At 54.6% G+C, this 25707-nt stretch overlaps 2 protein-coding genes across 5 annotated transcripts in view; one reads left to right on the top strand and one right to left on the bottom strand.

Annotated features, from left to right (window-relative positions):
• Nucleotides 1–5314, bottom strand: part of EPN2 (epsin 2) — a 43187-nt gene extending 37873 nt beyond the window's left edge. For 2 of the 3 annotated variants that reach the window (XM_084216693.1, XM_084216691.1), the window contains exon 1: nucleotides 5188–5314. The gene's annotated coding sequence lies outside the window, so the exon portion shown is untranslated. The remainder of the gene's footprint in view (nucleotides 1–5187) is intronic. The other variant, XM_084216692.1, reaches the window with a different exon arrangement.
• A 15666-nt stretch (nucleotides 5315–20980) lies between these two features.
• GRAP (GRB2 related adaptor protein) lies at nucleotides 20981–25565 on the top strand (the record flags this gene model as incomplete). 2 transcript variants are annotated; one of them, XM_084216651.1, is made up of 5 exons in its annotated part: nucleotides 20981–21113; nucleotides 22134–22231; nucleotides 23240–23362; nucleotides 24553–24721; nucleotides 25242–25565. In XM_084216651.1, exons 1-5 carry the CDS (start codon nucleotides 21036–21038, stop codon nucleotides 25563–25565), a joined length of 792 nt encoding a protein of 263 aa, XP_084072777.1. In that variant the 5' UTR covers nucleotides 20981–21035. The 2 variants fall into 2 exon arrangements, with proteins under 2 accessions (XP_084072777.1, XP_084072778.1); XM_084216652.1 differs by having other exon boundaries at nucleotides 25380–25565.
• Nucleotides 25566–25707: the final 142 nt, after the last annotated feature.

Consider the following 25707-nt stretch of genomic DNA (forward strand, 5'->3'; position numbering starts at 1 on the left):
TTAAGTACAAGGAAGTGATTTAAACAGGAGCAGTTGTAATAAGATTATACGATTCTCTATTAAGATTCTTAAAATGTCTTTGTTCTAGCAAAGCTCTGAAAAGACCATTGCCCTTGCAAAGGTTCAGAAACTACTAAATTGATGTTAAGTCTAGAAATTAATATGATTGGGGAGAATAAAGATAAAAATGTAAAAGAACATCCCAGCCATCACTAGTACCCTGTCCCCCGTGCTGGTATTTTCCCTAGCAGGGGTACCACGTCTGCTGTAGCATTTCTTGGTGGCAAAACTCAAACCCATCCAACAGAAGTCAGGAGCCTGCTCTGCCTGGGTTTCTGCTTCTAAATAATGAAAACTCCCAGGTGGATTGTAGAAGCCATCACATTATGTAAGTGACATCTCCAGAAGGGCAGGGGAGTCTCTATGAGGTTATACAGGAGAGAGATTAAATCAGTGTCTGGCTGCTGAATTTTAGCCACGACCCCCAGACTGCACTATGTATTTTAAGTAATCAGTTCTAAAGCTCCAGCCCCCAAAACTGGCCATAACTCCTGCAATATTGAAAAGCAAACAAGGCAAGGGAGTCTCCAGATTTCTGTCTAGTAGGGTGAACATAAAACATCTCTAACTAAGGTGTCTGGAATGGTTTTAAACTCATAAGCAGCTTTGAACTTTCAAAAAACTAATTTATTACTTCATTTGTACAAGTATTGTTCACTGAGTGCTGCGTTCTGAGAAACCAAAAAGCCTCAAAGAGCCAGGTCTGTCCCAAGCCTGCAGAAGCAGCACAGAGGCCTTCTCCTGCCTGGGCTACCCTCCAAACTCTCCTGGACCTCAGGACCATTTAGGATTTATTGTATGGTGACATGAGAGACTCAGGCACTGCAGACAACGTGGCTAAAACAGCTCTGGGAGGTGAGGCAGGAGCAGGGTGGAAGGAAAGGCAGGAAAAGGAGCAGGGTGGAAGGAAACTGCAGAGGTCTCATGCACTAATTACTCGAGGCAGCTCAGAGAGCTCTACTCCTGTAGTGGAAGGAAAACTGCGCCTTGAAAACAATTTGTATGGATCATGACAACAAAACAAGAGTGTGTTTGAGACTCCTTCAAACTTCCCCCAGCCACCTCCAGCATAAAACACAGATAAGGGGAGCCTCCAAGGTGGAGCTGCACCCAGGCCTGGGCTGGGACTGGTTTCACCCAGTCCCAGAGCAGAGGCAGCTGCACTCCCACTGCCAGTGGGGACCTGTCCAAGCCTGAGCTCCTGCTACCCCACCTGCACAGAGCTGGATTTGGCAAGCCAAGGCACAGGAGGCGTGAACAGCCCAGGCCTGACCTTGAACACAAGCTCGAGGCACCAGTTAGAGGCATTTATGTTAACAGCCCTGGGTGACAGGAAACAGAGACACACACTATTAACAATTAATGGAACACAGGGTATTGGCTCTGAGATCAATTCAAGTTCAATTTTTGTAACAATACCGGAAAAATGAGCTGAAAATAATCTATACAGAAGAAAAGCATCTCACTAGCATAATAACTCAAAGTTGTATTTCCATACAGAAGGCACAGTAGTGAATTACAAACTGAATTCTGCAGACATCTCCAGAGCCAGTGCAACCAACAAACACAAAGTACTGCTATACTGATTTTCTAATTAGTATCATCATTCATACAAACTTCACTATTAGATATTTACATAGAGCCCAATCTTGGTAACATAAGCTACTCTCCTTAAACTCTGCCTACAACCACTGGTAACCTACAGAAAACACCACAGAACCTTCTGACCCAACTACTTCACCTTTATCAATGGTCTGAAGCATCATCATTAAATCAAGCAAACCCCAAATTTGGAAACCAGAAACAAACTGTTATTTGTAAAATGATAAGTAAAGAATATGAGTTTTCCTGTAGCTTTCTACTGCTGCACCACTCCCTGAGAGGTTCAGCACAACAGCCACTGAGTTTTAGATCCATCCTGAAGCCCACAGTCTCTAAATTCACTCACATTCAATCCATTCTGAATTCTTTCTCCACGCAGAACAGGAAAGCAGTCCTATAACAACCAGCTAAACTGATTCACTCAGGCTTTTTAGGGTCTGTTATTCAGCATAGCCCAGTCTGTACCAAACTTGCAGCACACCAACGCTAGCAGACCTACAATCAGCCCCGGCAGGTTTTATTCCAGGGGACAGCAATCCATGTTGTTCTCCTCCATGGAGTCTCCTGCTTCTTAATGAGCAGCCAGGCTACTGAAACACACAAAAACCTGCTGTTCTTTGAAGCACTTAAGCCAGCAGGATGCTGGTACGTTTCGATATTTTCCCTGCACAGATCAGAGCGAGGTGAAGTGGGAAAAGAACATTACAGGCGTTCCTACAAAGCAGGCACATTTCATTTTCTATTAGCAACATCCCAAGGGACACTTTAGCACTCTGCAAATATGGCCCTGCAAGACTGGGAAGTTGCTTCCTGAGTACCAGTCATTAAAGAAAGGTATTAGAGTAACTTATATTCTTCTACACCAAGCAAAAGCCAGAGTCATTTCCCCATCCCACATATGAGACCTAAGAAAAGCAAGATCAGGAACATCCTAACTACTCTTTAATGTATTTCCCCTAAACTGATTATCATTTAATGATTGTTCTCTCTCTCTCTAAAGGAAAAAAAAAAAAAACCAACCACAGAAACAAAACCCCGATTTCTGTATCAAGAGAGACTATCAGCATTTTTATGAAGTAACAAATTAGGCCTTTGGCATTTCCCAGCAGTGATCCAAGATTTGAGGCTTCTTAAAAGCTCCAAGTTTTAAAGCAATCAAATGGCTGACAGCTGGAACAAAACTAGCATGATTAACCAGTTATGTAAATAACGATGTGGTCAGTGCAAGCTGAATTCATTTCTGCTGCCTGCATTATATTGGACATCAGATGTTTGTGAACTCTTCATTAAATGTGACTGTAGGAATAATGGAAGTGAAAACCAACATGAACATCACCAGCCAGGCTGCCTGACAGTCAGGGGTCTCTCCTCTGGTCCTTCCACACCCATCAGGTAACTCACAAACAGCATTTTTTTTTTTTGCCCAAATATTAGCCATCACTGCTTAGCTTCTACCTAGGGAACAAGTCTGCTTTTTCTCAGGAGACAAGTCCATGGAGAGGTGGAGAAAGAGGGAGAGAGGATATTTATTTACAAGGGCCTGGAGTGACAGGCCAAGAGAGCAGCACTGGATGGGCTATTGGGAAGGAATTCCTCCCTGGGAGGGTGGGCAGGCCCTGACACGGGTTCCCAGCGAAGCTGTGGCCACCCCTGGATCCCTGGCAGTGTCCAAGGCCAGGCTGGACCTTTTTTGGAAAAACCTGGGATAGCAGAAGGTGTCCCTGCCATAGCAGGGGTGGGACTGGATGAGCTCTGAGGTCCCTTCCAACCCAACCCATTCTGGGATTCAAAGATCCTGTGAGTGCTACCTTGCATTTCTTAAAGGCTGATAACAATTTCCACTCCTCAGCAGATGTAAAAGTCAAGCTGCTGTGTCAGAGAGCTGTTGTGACACAGGTGCAATGTTGCAGAGTAACTTCATGGAATAGAGGAAGTTACAATCAGCACCCCCAAGTCAAACTTCCTCAAATGGAACCCACAGTCAATTTGGCCTTATCAGAACCCGCCTTCAGGAATGCACACTCATGGGTCATTTGCGCTTGATAATTTTTGATAACATAGTTAAATATTTAATATGGGTAAGATTATCTCTGAAATTCTGTCGAGCTAGTTTACCATTACTTGGAGTCTATAAGAAAAATTTATCAAAAGTTTTGATTCCTCCCAATAAAACTCTATGCTTGACTTTGTTCAAAAATAACACATCTGAGAATCAGCCAAGACAAACATATTTAGAAGTAACTCCTAAACAGGCTGCATTTTGCTAAAGATACCATTACAATATATTTCTGATTTTAAAAAATCATTCATCCCACATTCCACACCCCAACAATACAATTTCCTATGACCTTGTGTCTCACAAAACACAGCAACACACTGGAATTATGCAAGAGTTCTGTATTACCATAAAACACATATTTCAGTGGAGAGAATAATAAAACTTAATCTCGTGGCCTGATTTGCATTTTAAACTCCTCAAGTCAGACTCTACAGCCCGTAACATCTGCAACAGCTTCACAATCCTAACAAGTCTTGTGGGCCTCCTGTTGAAAATGGATGAGCATGTAGATAATTCAGGTTATTTTCTTAATAGATGGGAACAAGAAATATGTTCAACTCCTGTAAATTTAAAATCTCACTTGGCTTTTCAGATCCGTGTCGATACCGTACTTGAGAAGGGGGAGGGGGAAGCATTACACACCCATAAAACTGAGACCAAACGCTACCAGTTTTAAAGCCTTAGAGCTTTAAATCTTAACATGAATATTTTAACATTTACATTAAAGCCTTACGGCTTTAAAATAGGGGACTTCCATTGCGGGCAGCCTGTGATAATTACCGTTTCAATATATTTCACAGCAATAATGTAATACAGCTCGCTGACTACCCAACCCTAATCTCTAGCATCACAGGTACTGCAGGTAAAAATTTTTAAAAATATATATGTAAGTATGTATCGGTGTAAATGTATATAGAAGAGAGAGAGAATATCACAGAACCACAGAAAATCACAGAATTATTAGGGTTGAAAGGGACCTCTGGAGATCATCTAGTCCAAGCCCCCTATATAAAACAGACCCTTAAAAATCATTAAAAGCATTAACACACATCTCCCAAGCAACGATATCACTGAAAATACAACAAAAAATCCCCCGCCCGGCCACGATGGAGGTGAACAACGCCGGGGCGGGGGTCGGACCGGGCGGACCGGAGCCCCCCCGCCCCAGCGCCGCCGCCGGGAGCCCCCCGAGCCCGCAGGCCCCGCCATCCCCCGCAGCCCCGGGAGGCCCATCGGCAGCCAGGCCCAAACCGGGGACCGCGGGGGCCCGGCCCGTCCCCGCCGCCGCCCGCCCAGCCACCCACCGGCGACAACAAAGGCCACCGCGGCCCCGCGCCCTCCCCGCGGGGACCCCCGGGGGCCCTTCCCGCGCCCACCCCGCGCCCCGCCGAGGGGAAAGGCGGCGCTGCGGGGGCTGCCCGCCCGTTCCCACCCCCCGTCCCGCGGCCCGCGGGAGCCGCGCTGACCTGCGGGCGCGGGGCGGGCGCGGTGTCCCGGTGTCCCGGTGCCCGGCGGCCGCGGGCTGCGCTTGACACCCACACGCACCATCCAACATGGCGGCGGCGGCCGCGGGGAGGCGGCGGAGGAGGCGGAACCGGCGGCCGCGCGCGGCCCCGAGGCGCGGCCGCGCTGAGGGCGGGGGGGACGCGGCGCTGCCCGTCCCCTCCTTCCCTCCCTTTTCCCTTCCTTCCCTCCCTTTTCCCCTCCTTCCCTCCCTCTTCCCTTCCTTCCCTCCCTCCTGGCGCGGCTCCTGGCAGCCGGACCCGGCGCCAGTGCGGAGCGAGGCGGGATCGGCCCCCAGGCACGGGCGAGTTTGGATGGGAGAGCGCCTGGGGAGGCCCCCTCAGTGCTCAAAGCGTTCAGGGGTCCCCCAAAAACCTGGGTGAAATAATACAAAACAAGTCTGTCATTACAAAATAACTACATTTGTGGGTCAGGGAACCCTTTAGAGAGGGCCATGGTTGGGTCTGATGGAAGGAGAGCGCTTGGGGATCCCCCTCAGTGCTCGCAGAGCCCAGGAGGAACTGGGTTCAGGGCTAGAGATCCCCCAAATCCAGGGACAAAAAATACAAAATAATTAATATCAGTACAAAATAACCACATTTATGGATCAGAGTGCACTTTAAAGCAGGTCTGGGGCTGCCTTTGATGGAAGGAGAAGGCTTGGGGAACGCACTCCCCCTCCATGCTCACAACACCCAGGAGAAACCGATTTCAGGGCAGGGTAGCCCCCCAAAAATCGAAGTCCAGTGGGGGCTGGCAGCCCCCAAAGCAGAATCATGGAATGAATTAGTTTGGAAAAGACCTGAGATGATCAAGTCCCAGCTTGTGGCCAAACACCCCCTTGTCAACTAAGCTATGGCACTGAGTGCCACATCCAGCCTTTCCTTAGACACCTCCAGGGCCAGTGACTCCTCCACATCCTTGGGCAGCCCATTCCTATATTTATTCACTCTTTCTATGAGAAAATCCCTCCCAATGTCCAACCTGACCCTCCCTGGCACAGCTCCCATTGCCTCTCACAGCACGCTGAAGATCCCAATATAGAATAACCACATTTATGGCTAAGGGGACACTTTATGGACATATCTGTGGATCAGGGTCACCACGCTGGGTGATGAAGGGGAGCCCAGCAGGGACACGGAGGCTCGAACGTGGCAGGAGGGTCTGGGTGGGTCAGAGCACACGTCCTTCCCCTTGGGATAATGACTAAACCTGTGTCCGGCACACAGGCTGGAGGAGGGTTCTGCTCCCATTGTAGTCCTCCCTGAATATATTTGTTCCCATCTTAAAACCGGGAGACAATTCAAGGAAACGGGACATGGCTGCTCAGGAGACAGTCAGGACTGGTGTGGGCCAGGGGAGAAGCTGGAGAGCAGAGCTCTGCTTGGATCGCTGCTGGCACAGGGCACTGCTGCTGGTGTTTTAAAACCCCAGTTCCTGAGGAATCGTGCCTTACAAAAGCATAGGAAAACAGAAATGTGGAGCAAAATCCAGTTGATGAGTCACTGCTTTTAAGTGAAAGGAAGGTCAGGCTGAGTGCTGCAAACTTCATCAAATCCCACGATGGTTTGGGAAGGGACCTTAAAAAAATCATCTCATTCCATATCCTGACAAGGGCAGGGACATCTCCCACTGTCCCAGGCTGCTCCAACCTGGCCTTAAAAACTTCCATGGATGGAGCATCCATCACTTAGAGCCCAGCCCTTCCTCCCATGGAGCCACAATCAAATCTGCCACAGATTTAAGGTTTAAATACAGAAGAACGGGGACTGCAGTGAAACGCCGGGTGAGCTGCATTAAAAGCAACTTGTTTAGAAATGCTGCACATTCCAATGCCTTGAACACCATCTGGGAGCTGGGAAGCTCCGAATCTTCTGCAGCAATCTGTGATTCTGGCTTAGCTGTTAACCTTGAGCTAGGCAGGATTAAATTCTGGGTGGAAAAAATAAGGGATCAGCACACATCTGATGGTATCAGCAGGAGCTGAAAGAATACTTCCCCCTTTTCTTTGCAAGAAAACAGCAATGATGGAAACCCAATGTTTCTGTGCACGTTCATTAATCCTAATGATCAGGTGCTGACAGCTCTAAAGGAGGAAAAGAAAGCTCTTGGTTAAAATAAAATGGGAAGAACAGGATTGTTCCTGCTGCCTTCTCTCCTGCCTGTGTTCCTTCCAGATCTGGGCAGACAGCTCTCCAGAGCAGGAGGCAGCTTCCTCTCCATTCCCAGCTCCATCCCAGGTGTCTGTCTACATCATTAAGTGTGCAAATCAGCAAACCCAGCAAAAACCTCCTGCAGCTGGCACACTTCCACCAAAAAAACACTTCTCTATCAACCAGATCAAGCCCCTTAGTGCGAGTAAAACAAACCAGCCAAGTAAAATCACTTATTTTTTTATTATAATATCCTTGTTAATGCCCTAAAGTGCAGTGTTCCTGCTACCCTGGGCAGGTACATGAATGGTAGAGCTACACCAGCAGAACCCTGCCCAAACTGCCCAGGGATGTTCCCTCCTGATGGCCCCTGAGCAGACTTGTGGCAGTGGATTTATGTCTCTTGTTTCCTATTAGCAACAGGAGGTCACTGCATTTGTCCTGTGATTTTAAAGGCAGGAGCTGGTGCAGAACACTTCCCACTGCAGCCCTGCCCCATCCCTCTCTGGAGCAGGCTGTACCTGGATCTTGACCCGAGCTGTCTCTGATCCTTCCCAGCCCACATCATTTCAGCTGCGTTGGCAGAACCAGAGTCCAAGGCCACGATTTGCAGTCTGAGATGGGCACCAGGAGCCAGGAGCTGTGGCACCACCCTGATAACCAGCAGAGCAATCCACGTGGAGAAGGCAGCTCACAGATGCCCAGGATATCCTCAGGATATGGAAGGGATTCACAAGGAGCATCAAATCCAACTCATGGTCCTGCACAGGACAACACCAAGGATAGGGACACCTTTCACTAGACCAGGTTGACCAGAGAAGCTGTGGCTGCCACATCCCTGGAAGTGTCCAAGGCCAGGTTGGATAGGGCTTGGAGCAACCTGGCATAGTGGAAGGTGTTCCTGCCCATGGCAGGGGTGGAACTGGAGGGTTTTTGAGATCCCTTCCAACCCAAACTGTTCTGTGACTCTGTGAATCCCACCGTGTCCCTGAGAGCATTGTCCAAACACTCCTGCAGCTCTGGCAGCTTTGATGCCATGACCATTCATTGGGGAACCTGTCCAGTGCCCCAGCACCCTCTGGGTGAAAATCCTTTTCCTGATAACCTAAATTTTCCTGGCACAGCTTCACGCCGTGCCCTTAGGTCCTCTCACTGGTCACAGAGACGAACTGGGGCAGTGGACCCAGCAAGTGGGAGTAGGCAAGGAGCAGGAGGATAAGGAGCCAGAGGATAAGGAATGGGATGTCTGGAATGCAGGAGACTCTCCCAGAGAAGATGAGGAAGGCACATCCTCCCCCAGCTGCCCTCCCAACTAACCTAGGGAAGAGCAGCTGCCAGGGAGCCTCAAGAGGGCCTGTCCCACAGCCATAATGGGAATATCGCCCACGAGGGGCTGAGCACACCACTAATTAGCTAATGAGTTTGCTCCAAATGTCTGGCCACGGTGTGAGGGACAACAGGAGCAGCACTTGAAAAGCCCCAAACAGTGACAAGTGCATTTGTCTCTTGTCGCTGACCCCAGCCCCGCATTAACAAATAGGTCACAACCAACGGTGCTTTGCAGTGATCTAATCCTCCTGCCATATGTCGGCTGCCCGAAAAAACACTGCCCAGAGAACGCCCCAAAGCTCTGCAGAAATCCCAAGGAAAACTCGATAAATATATCCCTGCCGTTTGAAATTTGATTTCCTCACTCTATTGTTCCTCATTTCCTGAGAGCTGGCTTGGTGGATCACATTTTCTGCTTCTGTCTCCAGTGCTTGTAAGCAAACAAGACTGAATCTCATTATCCTGATGCATGGCCCTGGCTGCGTGCAATCCGATCTCTAAATCACAGTCATTTTGCTCCATTACTGATTTTCCTTCCCACTCCTAACCTGCAGGTCTTCAGAGGAATCAATGCAGAAATAGAGACGAGCATCCTCTAATGAAGGTGTGTTTAATGTTCGGCGCTTCAGCCTGGATTAAACAGCCAAGTGAGGAACTGCCTCGTGTCTCAGGAGCTTGGGCTCCCTCCACTCCAGTGGCAGCTGGAGCTTCCCAGCCTTCCCGGGAAGCCACATGCTTCCACATGGGGTAAATGGGGACTTCAGTCCCTAAGAGCCCAATTTGGGAAATCTGCTAATTAAATAGTCTGGGCAAACACAATCATCATTGTCCTTAGAGCCAAAGCAGCGAGATGTTTCTCAACAAGCACAGACCCTCCCCGGAATTTTCTGAGCTGTCTGCGTGTTGCTGACAGTTATAGAGAATATATTCAGATTATACAACTTGATGTTCACCCCGGGTTATTCTCTCCTGGATTCATGAATATTTCATTGAAATATGCAAAGTCTGAGTTACAGTCTTGTCTGCTTCAATTAGACACATGGATCCACAGGGTCTGCAGCCCTTCCACACTTCCAGGGTTTGTCTACAGAGCGAGGAGAACCAAAATAAGAGTTTAGCTCCCATCATATTTAGCCTGGCTTCTTCAAACATCTTTAAATAAGGGAGAAAAGCAGAAGGATGGGAGAGTAGAGCCCAGTGAGCCTGTGCCTGAGTTCAGCTGGAAGCAACCCAAGCTAATCAGAACAGAGCCAGCAGGAGGGGGTTCGTTCCCTTCGTGATGCAGACAAACTTGTAGAACTGTTTCCAATGCAAATATTCCTTTTGACAAGTTCAAAATTAATACACCTCTAATATGGGTATTCAAACCAGACCTTTTCTGAACACGTTGGCAGATTCATGAAAAGAGAAGGGAGAATGCAAGCCCAGCACATTCTGATTTTCTCAAAATGAATGTGCTCTGACAGTGCAAGAGGCAGTGACGTTTGAATGTGCTTAGTTCTAGTAATTACCAAGTGTTGTGTTTCTTTAGAAGCTGGAGCTGTTCTCATCTGTGGGCACCTTCCCTCATTCCTTTCTCCTTACTGCTCCGGAGGTGCAGTTTCTCCCATGCCTCAGCAAGAAGCCAAGGCTACCGTGCTGCTTACATTAAATCCCACTGAAGCCTCGGGGTGAAATTCCACAAGTTTTAATTTACCTAAGTCAGAGTGTTGTGGTTCCTGCCCTTCCTCCACCACCCCTTCTCATTCCCTCCCTGCCACCAGCACCAGCTCATACCACCTGTGGTGAAGATTAATCACTATTTTTGGGGGGAGTGCTGCTTCTCAGCCAGTTCAGCTCCCTGAACCAGCTCACCAGAGGCTCAGATCAGCACCCACATCAGCAGAAAAGAGAGGACAGGGCCATGCAAGGCCACACCGACTGCTGAGGAGGTATTTTTCTGGGTTTATAGGACACAAGGAACACATTTGACCTAAAGAGCCTGGATCTGCTGCTTGTTTCCAGGCTGGGAGCACTCACCCATTAGGACCATCTGCACAGTTTGGAGTGGCAGACTCAGGCCCAGCAAAGTCAGGCTCATTTATTGTTACCATCTGGCTCCCCAAAGCAAGTCACCAAGGGAGAGCCTGTAAGCATTCCCTTTTGCTTGGTACAGTTTGTTCAATCCCTCTTGACTTCTTCCTTGTCACAACAAGAGGACTTCCTGCCAGGATGGAGCTGATGGACAACATCACCCATCAGAATTCCTCCTCCTCATTCCAAAGAATGTCACCCTGAGAGTCAGCCCCTCCCTTTTGCCCCAGGCCCATCCTCAGACTGATAGAGGCTCCATAATCACTTCCAAACTGCAGGATGACCTGTGCAGTTGCACAAGGATCTCACGTGGCCAGGGATCATCCTCACTCCTCCCAGCTGTTTCTAACCTTGAGGGAAAACGCCCTGTGGGCTCGGCTCTGAGGAACGTGTCAGGAGCTACACTCCTGGCTCTGCAGAATCCCCTGGGATTTGGATCTCCTGTCTTCTGTTGGGACAAGGATTTTTCCTGGAAAGGGTGTCAAAAGACTTTGTACACTGGTAGAGGAGGGGGGGAAATGATGTCTACCTCCAACTAAGCACGCAGCCTGTGGCCACTGCTGAGGACGTGGTCCAGCAGAAAGAGTTTCATTTTTATGCACAAAACCCCAGAAAGCACCACCCTCCCCACAGGAATCAGATGGAGCAAATCATCCACCCCTTCCCTGGGGTGAGTCAGGGGTGCCAACACTGAAATCAGCATTATCACACCACAGTGTGGTGCTCACAGAGATTTGGGGCATTATGGGGACAACTGGAGCTTCCTTCATGTGTGCTCTGCTCCCAGAGCATCCAATGCCTGGAAAGCCACCTCAGCTCCAACCCTGGCAGCTGAGCTGCACAGCCACAGCCAGTTTTGGCTCACATTTCAGAGCCTTGCTCTCAGACATCACGATGTAACCACCAAAGCAGAGCAAGTGCTGGAAGCTGCAGGTATTTTTTGTGTCTTTTAAACAGAGAGGCTGGAACAGTGCTCCACATCCCTGGACTACAGCTGGGTGCCCATCACTGACAAGCTGGTAGCTTTCCCCCTTTGCAGAGAAAAACTGAGAGCTGTCTGGTTTGTGTTTGCACAGCATCCAGCCAGTCTCTTAATTGGTTGGCCCAATTTCTGGCTTTCTGATTCCCACTTCTGCAAAGTAACTTCCTCCATTCCCAGGCTCACACAGCCAGTTGAAACTTTCATAACTGCATGCATGGCTGTGACTCCAAACTTGTCCCTGCTGCCCCATCTCATCTTCAACAGGGCTTCCCAGGAACTTTCACTCTGTAAAAAACCCTAAACAATGCTGCAGAGCTGTAAATACATGGTCCCTGTGTGATAAACAAGCAGATTAAAAAAATTCACCAGCTGGGCTGGAAGAGATTCATGACAAGCCATCAGGACTCCACAAAGCAAACAAACTGCACAGCACTGCAGGCAAGAATTCCTCCAGAACGTGTTCAATCCTAACACAGCCCAGCCAAGCTGCTCCATGGGTCAGCCCTGCTCTGAGCTCCTCAAAAGCTTGGTGGAAGGAAAACGTTCCTCTTCAACAACAGCAAGTCTCAGGAGCCATTTGAGCACCTCAGCCAGTCAAGCAGGTTATAATTGGCTGTAATTAATACTCCTACAAGCTTCCACATTCTTATGGACTGAGATGGAGAAATACAGGATTGCTCCCTGACCCTGTGAACACGAGAGGAAGTCAAAGGGGTCCGTTGCCTTCTGATTTTTAGAAATCAAACAGCTCTGAGAGGAAAAGGTGAGAGGCAAATACCAGAGCTGCTGGGAACTGGCTGTGCACGGCCCCATCTTTTCTGGGACACAAACCACAATAACCTCAACCAAAAATAACTGCAGAGCAAGTTGCTACAGACAGCAAGTTTCCTCTGTCCCTCAAGATGCTTCCACGTCACTCAGAGCATTTGGGGGGGGGGAATGTGGGGTGCAAACCATGCACAACCACAACAGATTTTAGCAGTACTGAAAGTGGCCTTTGGTGAAACATCAGCTAAATAATCCAATCCAGGAGGGGGAAAACTAAAGAAGCCCAAAATGCCTGATGTCATGAAAAGCCCTCATGTGTCACCAGTGGGCTGGAAGAAGGGTTTGTGGCACCTGCACAGCTCAGCTGAGAAGTTCTTTGCACTCAGCAGGATCTCCAGCACTTGGGGAGGAAGGGCTGGGCTGTGCAGGCCATTTCCTCCCAGAAGCCACCAGCTGACCCTAAAATGAAAACTGACAGAGCACACTGTGCCTTGCTCTTCATTACAGCTCCAGAGCGTGTCTGCATCAGCTTTTGCAGCTTGCACTTGAGAGAGAAACGTGAGACTCCCATGTTTTCCCTCCAGGCAGGGCAGGACCTCTTGTTTTGCTCTGAGATCAGAGCCTGGGGGAAGGCAGGGAACGGGAGATGCTGTCACTCAAGGGTGCCTCTTTCAAGATGCATCTTGCAATCACAGCTCCAGTTTGGGAGGTGCCCAGAATTACTGAATCCAAGGAGAACACAGAGTGGAATTCTGTCTGCTCACTCACTTTTTCCTCTTATCAGAGAATCATAGACTGGTTTGGGTAGGAAGGGACCTTAAAGATCATCCAATTCCAAACCCTCACCCACAGCCAGGGACACCTTCCACCATCCCAGGTTGCTCCAAGCCCCATCCAGCTTGGCCTTGGACACCTCCAGGGATGGAACAGCCACAGCTTCTCTGGGAACCTGTGCCAGGGCTTTACCACCCTCACAGGGAAGAATACCTAATCTAACCCTGCCCTCCTTCAGCTTAAGGCCATTCCCCCTGATCCTATCACTACACACCCTTGAGAAAAGTCCCTCTCCAATTATATCCTCCCATTATCCTCAAACATTTGCTATAAACACTGCCAGTGCTCAGATTTTGGACTGGACACCTGGTTTTAAGCAGGATGGATGTTCTTATCTTCCCACACATTGGCTCCCAGCTCCAGCCCTTCGTGTTTACCATCCTTCAGAGCAGAGGCCGAGAGCAGCACCCACGTGCTGTTTTCCTCAGCTCTCCTGGGTTTCTCCCAAAAGCTCCATCCCTGGGAAGCTCCTTCCTCCAGCCTCTCCATGGACTGGCACCCTCCTCAAGCCTAAAGCCTCCCCTGAGCCTTGCAGACACTTGGCACATTCCCTAAGCCTTCTGCACCCAGAGGTGCTCAGGGAGATTTAAACATATGCTAAAATGATTTACTGAGCTGTCTCTGCCCCGGGGAGCCAAGAACAGCACAGCTGCAAACCACTGGAGGCTGCATTCCTGATCCCAGCTGAGGGAGCAGCAAGCAGGCATCAGGCTGGAATACAGAATTTGTGCTAATCTGCTTTCCAGAGGGAGAAGACACAGGTGCCCACACTGGAGAGGGGCTGTAGCCCCTTCCCAAGCTGTTTTTGAGGGTCTCCCACAAGTTGGTGCAGCAGGGCTGTTTCTCCAGCACAGCAGGACATCATCATGTGGCATTAATGTGACAAAAGGACATAATACACCACTGGGTCCTGCTGCCACCTCATCAGCAGCTCCACGAGCTGCTCAGCCTGTAGTGACCATCAGCCCCCACTAAGGAAAGCCCAAAAACCAGCAAAACCCAGAGTTCCTCTTTCAGCCTGGGAGAGGAAGAGAGGGGAGGAAGGAGGAAGGAAGATGACAAATCTGCATTTCAGATGCTGAGAGGAACACAGTGTAGAAACAGATATTTTACAGGATTTTGCCAAATGCTTTGCTTGCTACTGAAAGTGCATCTTGTGCCAAACACACCTACATGGGGAGGGTTTTTATTACCTGTGCTAATGTTAGTGCCTCACATCATGAGCCCTGTCAGAGCAATGCTGTTCCTTTGCCATCAGCTTCACAGGGAGGGGGCTCAGGCCCCATTTTCCTGGGGATCTCAAACTCTTCCACTGAAGCAAATGCTGTTTCCAGCTCTACAGGAATACTTCAAGAGAAAGCAGTGCCTTGGCTTTCTATTTAAGATGCAGAATTGCCTCCTAGGAGTGCTGCATTTGCTAAGAGAGCAGGAAGCAAGAACACACATCTTGGAGCAACCCCCTGGGCAGTGTTCCTTCAACACGGGCCAGATCCTGCTCTCATTTACACACAGATATCTGGAGAGGCTTCGGTGAAATTACCCTGGATTGCCACAGCTGATGTGTCAGAAATCACAGCCCAACACTGCCCTTGGGAGGAATTCATCCGTTTTATTGTGGCTTCCTAAAAAACCTGCACACAGTTTTTCCTCTTGCCTCGCACAGGTGAAAATTACTGCTCAGGTAAAGTGCCCTGAGAGGGCTCTGCCGCCAAAGGAGCAGCTTTATTCAGCTCGATTTTCCAAAGGAGCAGCAGGGTGTGGGCTGGGACAGGCGAGGCCACGTGTGTGGATTCTCCCATGGATCCTTTGGGGCTGATTTCAGCCCCAGCTGATGACAGGCTGGGCAGAGTTTTCACAGCTACTTAATTACTAAACATTTCCTGCAGATCCTCAGCTGAGGAGAGGAGACAGAGTAATGAGGGACAGCCCAACACTGGGTGACACTTTGGAGAATCCACACAGGCCAACAGGAAAAAAAAAAGGCAGCGCTGGACAGTGTGGCAAGAAGAATAAATCAGAGTGACAGCAGGGCTGGGGACTTTGGGGGGACTCTGAGTGCATCCCCAGCAAGAAAGGGCAGCGTGGAGCATCCGGGGAATCCACAGCTGCACCTGCATCCGTCCGGCCACACACAGAGGCCTTCAGTGCTCCCTGTTCCCTCTGCTTCCTCCCTCTTGTGCTGCCGTCCGTGCCCTGAATAGGCGGTTTCAGGAGCAGCACAGTGCCCGGATTCTCTGCGCGTCCGGCTCTGCCCGGGATGTGGCACCGCGCACACCACTGGCCAGCAGGGACCCTCCTCCTCCTCCTCCCTCCGTGTCCCCACGGCTGTCACCATCTGCGCTGGCACTGCCCAAATTCCTGCCGCACGCCGTTCCTCTCCCACCAGCAGCTCAGCCATGCCCCAGCCTCAGGTCACCCACAACCCTGGGAGGTGTCACCATGGCCCTGGCAGGTGTCACCTTGGCATGTCCCCATCCCCAGCAGCCCTGCGGGGAGGGGACACCTGCCCGAATGTCGCCCCAAAGCAGCAGGGTGGGTACGGAGCCGAAGGAGGAACCAGGGCCGCTCTTGCCACACTCCCAGAGGAAGGCATGACGTGAGCTGCGCCTTAATTGGTTATTAATAACTTCTTTGTTAACCAGCCAGCCCTAAGGAGGAACCGAAATTTGACTACCCCGGTGGCGAGCTCAGTCACCGGCAGCCAGCGATCATTCACAATTTCTCCCCACATTTATTTTTTGTTGTTGTTCCCGGGAGTCGCAGCCCCCCGGGTGAGTCACGGCGGTGACAGCAGGGTGACAGCACGGTCCCCTCACCTACGCACACGGCACAGCCTTCTGCGGTGGGTTTTTCTTTTTAATTCCTAGAAAAATAACAGATGCTCCTGTTGAGGGGGAGATTCTTGGAAGCCGTTCAGGCCGAGCCTGGATGTGACCAAACTCCCGGCTCCCCTCAAACAAGCCCTGCGGGAGCTCTGGAGATCCCCTGCCCATGGGTGGTTCCTCCTCGGGCGAGGAGCCTCCCCCCACGGCAAACACCGCCAGCAAACAGCCTCCACACCCAAATCCCAGCCTCCTGCCCGCTTCTTTGGAGCTTCCATTTAAAGGGACGCTTTTCATTTGTGTCCCGTGTGAATCAAAGCAGTGCTGGGACCTTCTGCACCTCCCTGCTGTGCTGACAGAATGCAGCACAGGGGGGGTTTCCAGCTTCAGCTGCCTGGGAATGGATTCTGAGGACCCACAAGAGTTGGCAGAGCATTCCCAGCTCCCATCCATGCTGAGCACCAGCACACCTGGGAAATTTTAGTATGGGGACCTCTCCATAGCCCAGCACCAAGGATGGAGACTGGAGGCCAGACACATTTGCTAATCCTGGGAGTCACCATCAGACATTTCCACAGCAGGATTCAGCAGAAAACATTCCTCCCACAGCTTGGAGCAGAGCCTGACCTGCATGAGGGCACCCAGCAGGTCCCAGAGTTACCCCCAGGTGTGTCAGTGACCACAGCAAGGCCCCAGGACAGAGCCAAGGGCCAGGATACCAGAGCCACAGGGCACACGAGATCTGCTGCCAGCTGCACACCGAGGACCTGCTCCAGGTGGATCTGGACAGCTCCAGCCTCTCCTGGTCACCCCAGGGAAGACACAGACACCACCACACAGAGGGACAGCTCACCTTTAGCTCTTGGCGCATCCCAGGGAACAGCAGGATCTCAGGAGTAGCTCCACAACACAGCCACAAGAGAGAACGGTCCCTTCTCCTCAGTCCAAACCCAAGAAGCGGCCTCCAGGGCCTTTTATAGAGCCCAGGGAGGCAAATAACCTCCAGCTGATGACTAAGCCATTAATGGTTCACACCTCTGTAAACGATGCTGGCCTGAGCCCCCAGCCCAGGCACTGGCAGTGACCTCATCCAGCAGCCCAAATCCAAGTCCTGGGAACTCCCAGGATGCCCTCACTGTTTGTTCCCCTGTGGCTGCTCTGTCTGGGCTCTCCCTCCTCACCCAAACAGGGTTTGGCTTTTCCCAGGAGGCCAATCCCAGCCACCATCCAGGGCTGTATCCCTCTTGGAGAGGCTGTTTGAGATGTTCCTTTCTTGTAGGTTGAATTCCACACCCGAGGCTTCATGACTTCCAGTCCTTTTCCAGACCCATTTTTGGGACCAAAAGCAGAAAGTGAGGTCCCACCACCAGCCCCCTGCCCTCGGGCTTCTCCCATGAGAGCACAGTCCCACTTCCCAACCCACCTACACCACAGGCAAGCGGGCCCTGCTCTGATTTACCAGCTCAAAAACCCCAATACCAGCCCCAGCCACCCCTGCTGACCCTGAGGAGACCACATCTGGAGACCACCAGCACCTCAAGGAGCCTTTTAGGGCCACCTTGACCCAGAGCATGTTCATTTTATCCCTGTGTCTGCTCCTCCTGCAGATGTTTTCCTACAGATCCTGTGGGATAATGTGGGGCCCAGAGGGGTCTGATCCCCTGTCCTCAGCTACACTAGGGTGTAAATGGTGACACAATTCCTCTGTGTGGGCTAAGAAGTTGGGTCACACACAGGCTCCAGCGCTCAGGAGTCACCGACGTGGGCTCTGCTCCAGGGGGAAAGTGCTGACACTGAGATCCTGTCTGGAGGCCCTGATGTGGCATTTTCTAGCCCAGGATGTCACTTCCTCTCTGTGCAGGGGCTCGAGAGACATCCAGGTCCCCAGTGGAAGGGCTGATTCCATCCCTGGGCACACAGGCAGCTGCAGCCTTTGTCCTACAGGGTTTATCCACGTTCCCCATCCCAGGCACGAGCCTGGATCCTGGCTGTGCTGCACTCCCAGCCCCCAGCACAATGCTGTGTCCTGGGGCAGCATCCATCCGTCTCCATGCTCCAGGAGCAAAGCCTGGATCTGCAATGAGCCAGCTCCCCTTGCCCAGCCCTGAACCATCCAGGCCCAGCTCAGAGCCCCCTGGCAGGCAAAGCCAGGCTTGGGACACTCCCTCCATGGGCAGAGCAAGGGCTCACTGAGGCAGCAGCCAGAGAGGAGCTGGGGAGCCTGGATTGGTGTCCATAACAAAGCTCCCCAGGCCGCAGAGGAAGGGGAAGAGGCTCCCCTCCCTCCTCTTCCTCCCTCCCGCGTGGGGATTTTGCAGCCAGGTAAACACAGGATGTTGATGAAACAGGGCTGGGCAGATTGGGCAAGTCGGGAGTCAGCCGGAGCTCCAGGCAGCTCCCAACGCCTGGAATGGCCCTGCAGGCAAGAACGGGCCATGCCAGGGCCCCTGGCACCTTCCTCCACCTGTGCCAGAGCCCCTGGCACCTTCCTCAGCTGTCCCCAGGGTCACAGAGCTCCCCTGCTCCCAGGGAGAGGCAGCGTGGGCTGGTGGCCAAACCCGGGGCAGGGTGGGATCCCTCGGGTGATCCTTGGGATCCCTCGGGTGATCCATGGATCCCTTGGGATCTCCCCACAGGCTGAGCTGAGCTCAGGACCGAACCCCAAAGTTCAGGCTTTGACACCCAACCCACAGCAACCGCGTGGCACCTCCTGTGTCCCTCTGGACGCTGGGGACATGCAGGGCACAGGGATGAGGGGACGCATCCCCCAGGATCCCACCCTGCCGGGCATGGGCTCGCGGCTGGCACAGCGACTTGGGATGGGCACCCGGGGGCCAGCTGAACGCTGCAGCGTTTGGTTCCCGACCCAGAAAAGGGGCCACAGCCGGTTCTGGCCAGCTCAGCCTCTCTTGGGGTGCAGGTGCTGCTGTCACCCCCGCCGTGAGCACGCGTGCTCAGTCAGGGACAGCGAGCCGCGAGGAGAAGGGACCTGGACCCTGCCCGGGGCAGCGGAAGGGGCCGGGGAGGGGCTGTGATGTGACAGAGATGCCAGAGGGGCTGCCTGCCTCACTGGAGCCGGAGCGGAGGGGCAGGTGGCGCTGTCCCCAGTGTCCCCAGTGTCCCCAGTGTCCCTTGGGGCACTGCTGCCATCTGCTGGCAGGATCCCATCCTGCTGCGGTCCTGAGCCCGGCCTGGGGACCCTCTGCCCTGTGCCCCCTCCCAGGCACTGTGGGAACACGTGTGGCTCCAGCCCCGACACCCCAAGGTGCCCCCAAAGCCTCCCTGGTGCCCCAGGAATCCAAACCCCAAACCTGCTCCCGGTGTCACCCCCATAACCCACTCCTGGGCTGCAGGTTTCTCCCACACCGACCCCTTCCCAAACACCCTCCCTGCCCTCTTGTTCTCCATGTGGGATGGGATGGGATGGCCTGGAGTGGCCTCTGCATCATCCACTTGGGCTGACAGAGCAGGGACAGGATCAGGCCCTTGGCTGCAGCACTGGGGAGCAGCAGCTCTGCTGGGCTGCTTTCCCCAGGGAACATCCAGCTCCATCCACGCAGGGCTGCTGAGGCACAGAGGAAGCTCATCCCAAGATGATTTCCTGCTGCATTCCCATCCCCTGGGTCTCTCTGGGATGTGGGGATTTGCTGAGTCCCCTCCTCCCTGTGACAGCCGAGCACATTCGGAGCCTCTTCCCACGGCCTCCCTGACCCTCCTGGCCTCCCCAGCAGCTCCGTGTCCCCTGGGAGCAGCACATCCCAGGATAACCGTGGGGACTGTGCCTCGCTGGGTGTGGGGACACCCAGTGACACCCTGCACATCCCTCTCTGCGTCCCACGGGCGCTGGGAGCGGCCTCAGTGGGGTGCTAGAGGGCGTTTGCTTTTCGGATGCAGTCGGGAAGTGGGAATAAGGTTTGGGAGAGGCGAATCTCCGAGCCCGTGTCCTCACAGTGGCCCTACAAGCACCATGGCTCGTCCCACCCCGGGCAGATGGCAGCAGAGCTGGAAAATGCCCAAACCCACGGGCAGGGACTGCGCTGCAGCTGTCCCTGGTTTGATTCCTCACTGCAAAGCCAGGCAGTGTCTGGCGGATTTTCCATGAGCTCCCTGCCCCAGCCCACACACAGGAAGGCTGAACAGCTCCGGAGACCTTCCCGCTGGGAATGCTCCCCGGCGTGCGAGCCCTGCAGACACCGTGCCTGACGCCCACGGGAGCAGCAGGAAGTTTTAGTGCTCAGTTTTAGTCTAAAAGGGATTTTTATTCCCTGAGCCCTGCAGAAGAAAACTGGGAAAAATCAACCCGCTCAAGGGGCCGCAGCCCAAAGAGCCCGTATCAGTTGTGCTGAAATTCTCTGCTCAGAGCTGAGCCACGGAGGGTTCGCTCTGAATTCCAAAGAAACCAGGTGTGTGCATCCACCCGCCTCCCTCCGCCTCCGTCATTCTCTTGCTTCTGGAACAACCATTCCCACCAAGCCCCTCAAGCAGAGGTTCCCCTGCTGGCGCTGCCCGTGCTCTCCAAACACCCTTCCCAAAATCCTCACCCCGTGCCCAGCCCATCACCATCCCGTTTCCATCCAACCCCGGCCGCTGCCCACCACTCACCGCGGGGGAAACGCCAAATCCTCCCGCCATCCTTGGCCACATGGATCCCCTGGCAGCCGGGTGGGCTGGCACGGCTCCCCCGCCTCCGCCGCACATCTGGGCAGCTGTGGCCGCGGCAGGGCCCGCCTGGTGCCCCGGCAGCGCTGACATCAGCGCGGTTTCCTGCCCTCCGCCGCCGCCGCACCGTGCGCGCAGCCCCGAGCCCGGAGCCCCGCGGGCCCCGGGACCCTCCTGCAGCCCCCAGTGCCATGGAGTCGGTGGCCCTGTACAGCTTCCAGGCCACGGAGGAGGACGAGCTGCCCTTCCAGAAAGGGGACACCCTGAAGGTACCGGGGACACTCACCAGCCGGGGGGGGTGGATGATGTTGCTTTGCGGGGACGGAGTGGGCCCATGGTGACACCGGTGCTTTCTTTGTCCCTAACTTGAATGCTTCTGGGGCTTTCTGTGGGATATAAGGAGCCAGCCTCGAGGGTTTGGGAGCGTGGAGTGGCATTCCCTGCTTGCCTGTGCCACCAGGCACAACTTCAGGGGACACCCCAGCTGGGACATGGCATGTGGCCTCTGTGGCTGTCAGTGCCACCAGCTGTGCTCTGTGGCAGCCCCTCGGGGCTGGGACACGTTTTCCCTGTCCGGTGGGCACTGGAGGTCACAGGGATCCGGCAGCGGGGACCACGTGCCCAAACACCCACCCAGGCACTGGCAACGGGGTCGGCTCTTAGATGTCACCTGGGAATCCCAAAAAGCTCCAGGGGGGCTCTGAACATCCCTGGGGGGCAGCAGCCCTGCGATGGGAGTGAGGGCCCCCCTCCCTGCCCATGTGCTCACCCCTCTCGGGCTCCTCCCGGACCCCTGGCTCCCTGTAGCCCCCCGGGGGGGACGGGGGCACATCCCGGCTGGAACCCAGAGCCCCAAACCCGCCGTGCCGTGCCTGCCTCCCGCCGTGTTTTCCCCGTGCCCTGACCCGGGGTTTCGGATCCTGTTTTCACAGCTGTGCCGGCCCCGGGCCCCTGCGGGGGCGGCTGGAAAATGTTGTTGTCGCACGGAAGCGGTGTCAGCACCCACTGCCACCGTCCCGGGGGACGCGGGGGCCTGGCTCCCGTCCTGGCTACTCCAGGGACAGATCCCCACCCTCATCCCTGGGCAGGGGTTTGGGACAACACCAGGCACCTTCCAGCTCCATGACCCCAAAGCCCCCAGAGCGTGCCAGCCCTGCCAGAGCCCCCTTTTCCCCAGGGGATGGTTGGTGGGTGCTGTGGGGTCTGGGGCAGCAATGGGGTCCCCCCCAGCCCCTCTGCCAGGGGAATGGCAGCCAGGCTGACGCCTCCCTGCTCCTCTCCCACCTCAGATCCTCAACATGGAGGATGACCAGAACTGGTACAAGGCTGAGCTCTTCGGCCGGGAGGGCTTTGTCCCCAAAAACTACATCAAGGTCAAGCCACACCCGTGAGTACCATCCCACCAGGCAGGCAACAATCCCAATTCCCAAGGGTCTGCCATGAGCCAGGGTAGTCCCACACGTGGGGAAACTGAGTCACAGAGATGGGGGGTCAGTCTGCAGTGCCACCACAGCCCGAGGGGACAGGAGGCAGCAGCACACCCACGTACCCCCAGAAATCCAACCCTCACACCGAGCTGCCACTGAATAAATGATAATTGGGGAACAACAAAGCGTTATGGGATTATGACTGCATTAAACACGATCCTATTACCGCGTTATTAAAGCCCAGCCTAATCCATGGCTGATTGAGCCTGTGTTTTATATATCCTTAGCCCCTGGTAAATCACATTTAAATGCCAGAGCGAGCGCGTGGGCTCGGGGCAGCCCGGGGCGCATCCCACTGCTTCTCCAGCTTGGGATAACAACGGGCACGGGCGAGACACAGCCTCTCCCGTGCAGCACCTGGAGGGCTGGCTCTGTGCTAAGCTCCGTGGCTGATCATTCACCGGGCAGTTCTTACGCAGCAGGAAATCTTCCCAGCCCAGAGACCTGAAATATCCTGAAATACAGGGGTGGGACTCGGGGACTCTCCTCCTGCAGAGCCTTCGGCGGTGCAGCAGGAGGGGTTTACCCTGGCACTGAGAGATTTCTGCTCTACACCTGGAAGGGCTGTTCCCAGCGGGGGCCAAGGGACGCGGAGGAGGGGACAGGCAGCACAGCGGAGCCGAGGCGAGGGGTGACAGCCCAGGTGACAGGATGCGGTGGCGGCTGCCGGTGACGCGGAGGGGGCAGCGCGCCCACAGCGGCCCGCGGTGCACCCCGAAAATTCCGGGATGAACCAGGAGGGGGAGGGAAGGGAGGAACTGCCCCGGCAGGGTCGCGGCCCCCTGAGGAGCCCGATGCAGACCCCTCTCCCGGCGGCACCGGGAATCTCGGTGCCTCCACCCCGCAGGCTGCGGATGTCCCGGGGTGTCCCGGGGTGCCCGCGGGGCTCAGCCCGGTGCCCCTCGCAGGTGGTACGCGGGCAGGATCTCCCGGAACCTGGCAGAGGAGCGGCTGCTCCAGCGCAATCACCTGGGAGCCTTCCTGATCCGCGACAGCGAGAGCGCCCCGGGCGAGTTCTCCCTCTCCGTCAGGTAAATGCCTTTGGGACAAGCGGCAGGAGGGGAAGGGTCCCTGCACCCCCGCTTTGGGGCCACCCTCGTGTGTGCTGGGGAAGGGCTGAGCGCCCTGCCCTGTCCTGGCCACCTCGGAGGGGCTGCGGAGCCGTGTCCCCAACACATCCAGCACAGCCTCGCACACGACCTTCCCCTCCTTCCTCTCCTCCACAGCTCCGCCTCCATCCCCGCTGCTTCTTGCTCCTGCACCGCTGCCCTCGCAGGGACACCCGTAAACACAGCCCCGTGGGTGACGGCGGGGCTGGAGCCGAGCTGAGCGGGAGCAAAGCCCGGAGCATCCCCAGGGATGCAGGGCTCAGCATCCCGGGGATGAAAGGTTCAGCATCCCCAGGGATGCAGGGCTCAGCATCCCCAGGGATGAAAGGCTCAGCATCCCCAAGGATGAAAGGCTCAGCATCCCCAGGACTTCGGCACCGGCTGTACAACGGGCAGAGCCTGTCCCCGGGGATCTCACCCCTGCCCTGCCCCGGCCTGGGGAGCAGGGGGCGGCCCCAGGCCAGCCAGACACTTTCTCACACTTTTAATCCCTAATTGAACGTTTCGGGAGGTTCTTGCCCCTAATGAAAGGGAGCCGAGCTCTGCCGCGTCACCGGCAGCACAGCCGGGTCCCGCCCCTGCCCGGGGCGCCCCAACCTGTCACCCCAGGCACACCCTGCGAGGTGACAGCAAGGGACATCCTGCCTGCCCCGTCCTCCTGCAGCACACGGGTCCCCAGGAGCACAATCCCAGCCTCTGCAGCCTCCTGGCTTGTGCCCAGACCTGCAGCTCTCATCGAGCCTTCCCCAGATGTGGCCCTGGACAAAGCCACCTGCCCTCCATGTGGCTGGCACGCTGCCACCCCTGACCCCCCCTGTGCCAGGTCTGGGCACTGAGCTTTAGCTGCCTGTGGGGTGAGTTGCAGCAGGACTCAGCTCTGGGTCCTCATTGCAGGCCAGAAGGGACCCCAGTGCCACCATCACCCCCACCCCATGGCAGGAGGGGTGCAGTGAGACCCATGGGCTCACCCCAACCTTGCCAGCACACCCAGGCTTTACCCACCTCAGGGGATACTGCCAGGATGTCCCCAGGGTGACATCCATCCATCCATCCATCCATCCATCCATCCATCCATCCATCCATCCATCCATCCATCCATCCTCCTTCTGCAGCTATGGGAAGCACATCCAGCACTTCAAGGTGCTCCGGGAGAGGAACGGCAAATATTTCCTCTGGGAGGAAAAGTTCAACTCCCTCAACGAGCTGGTGGATTTCTACAGGATGACCACGATCGCCAGAGAGCAGCAGATTTTCCTGTGGGACGAGGACCAGACCCAGGAGGTACCAGCATGGATGGGGCCGTGGGTCCCAAACCCCTGTGTGAGCCCCCTCGAGGCTCAGTGTCCCTGCAGAGGGACAGGGACATCCCTGGCTGGCACTCACCCTTTGGCTCAGGGGGGTGAGGAGCAGGAGAGGGGGCAGCAGCCTGAGACAGGCAGTGCTGCAGGGAGGAAGAGCTCCTAGAGCAGCTCAGAGGGGCAGGGCAGGGCAGGGCACACATCCCTGTCCCTCAGGCCAGGGGTGATGCCCAGGGCAGGTGGCAGAGCCAGGACAGGGCACAGCCAGGCCCTGGGGCAGTGGTTGTGGAGGTGGCAAAACTGGACTTTGGGAGCTGAGATCTGGAAGGCTCCAGCACCTGGAAGGACCTGGGAAGGAGAGGGTGCCAGCTGCCTCCCTGGGCACCCATCTTGGGTGTCCCAGCAGCAAGAACAGGGAGTCTTGTGCCCTGGGGTGTGCCCCTGTGCCTGGGCTCCTCACCAGCACTCCACACTCCCCTTTTCTTGCTTCTGTCTCTCCAAAGCAGGCATCCCAAGGCTGGTCCTCATCCCGTGGTGGCACAGCCTCCCCACCGGGACCCAGGCAGTGCTCCCCAGTGCCAGGGGCTGGCAGGTGGGGACCCCTCTCCTCCCACCAACCCCGGCCCTCGGCTTCCCCACAGGTGAAGAGACCCCGATTTGTGCAAGCCCAGTTTGACTTCTCAGCCCAGGAGGGCTCCCAGCTGCCCTTCCTCCGTGGGGACATCATTGAGGTCCTGGGCTGCCCTGACCCCAACTGGTGGCAGGGGAAGATCTACGGCCGTGTCGGGCTCTTCCCACGGAGCTACGTCCACCCCATCCACAAGTGACCTTCAAGTGACCATCCACAGATGATCATCCACAGATGACCATCCATGAGTGACCTTCAGGTGACCATCCACAGATGACCATCCATGAGTGACCTTCAGTGACCATCCATGGGTGACCTCTGAGTGACCATCCACAAGTGAC

The sequence above is a fragment of the Fringilla coelebs genome, assembly GCF_963513975.1.
Source record: "Fringilla coelebs genome assembly, chromosome: 16".
Classification (NCBI taxonomy): Eukaryota; Metazoa; Chordata; class Aves; order Passeriformes; family Fringillidae; genus Fringilla; species Fringilla coelebs.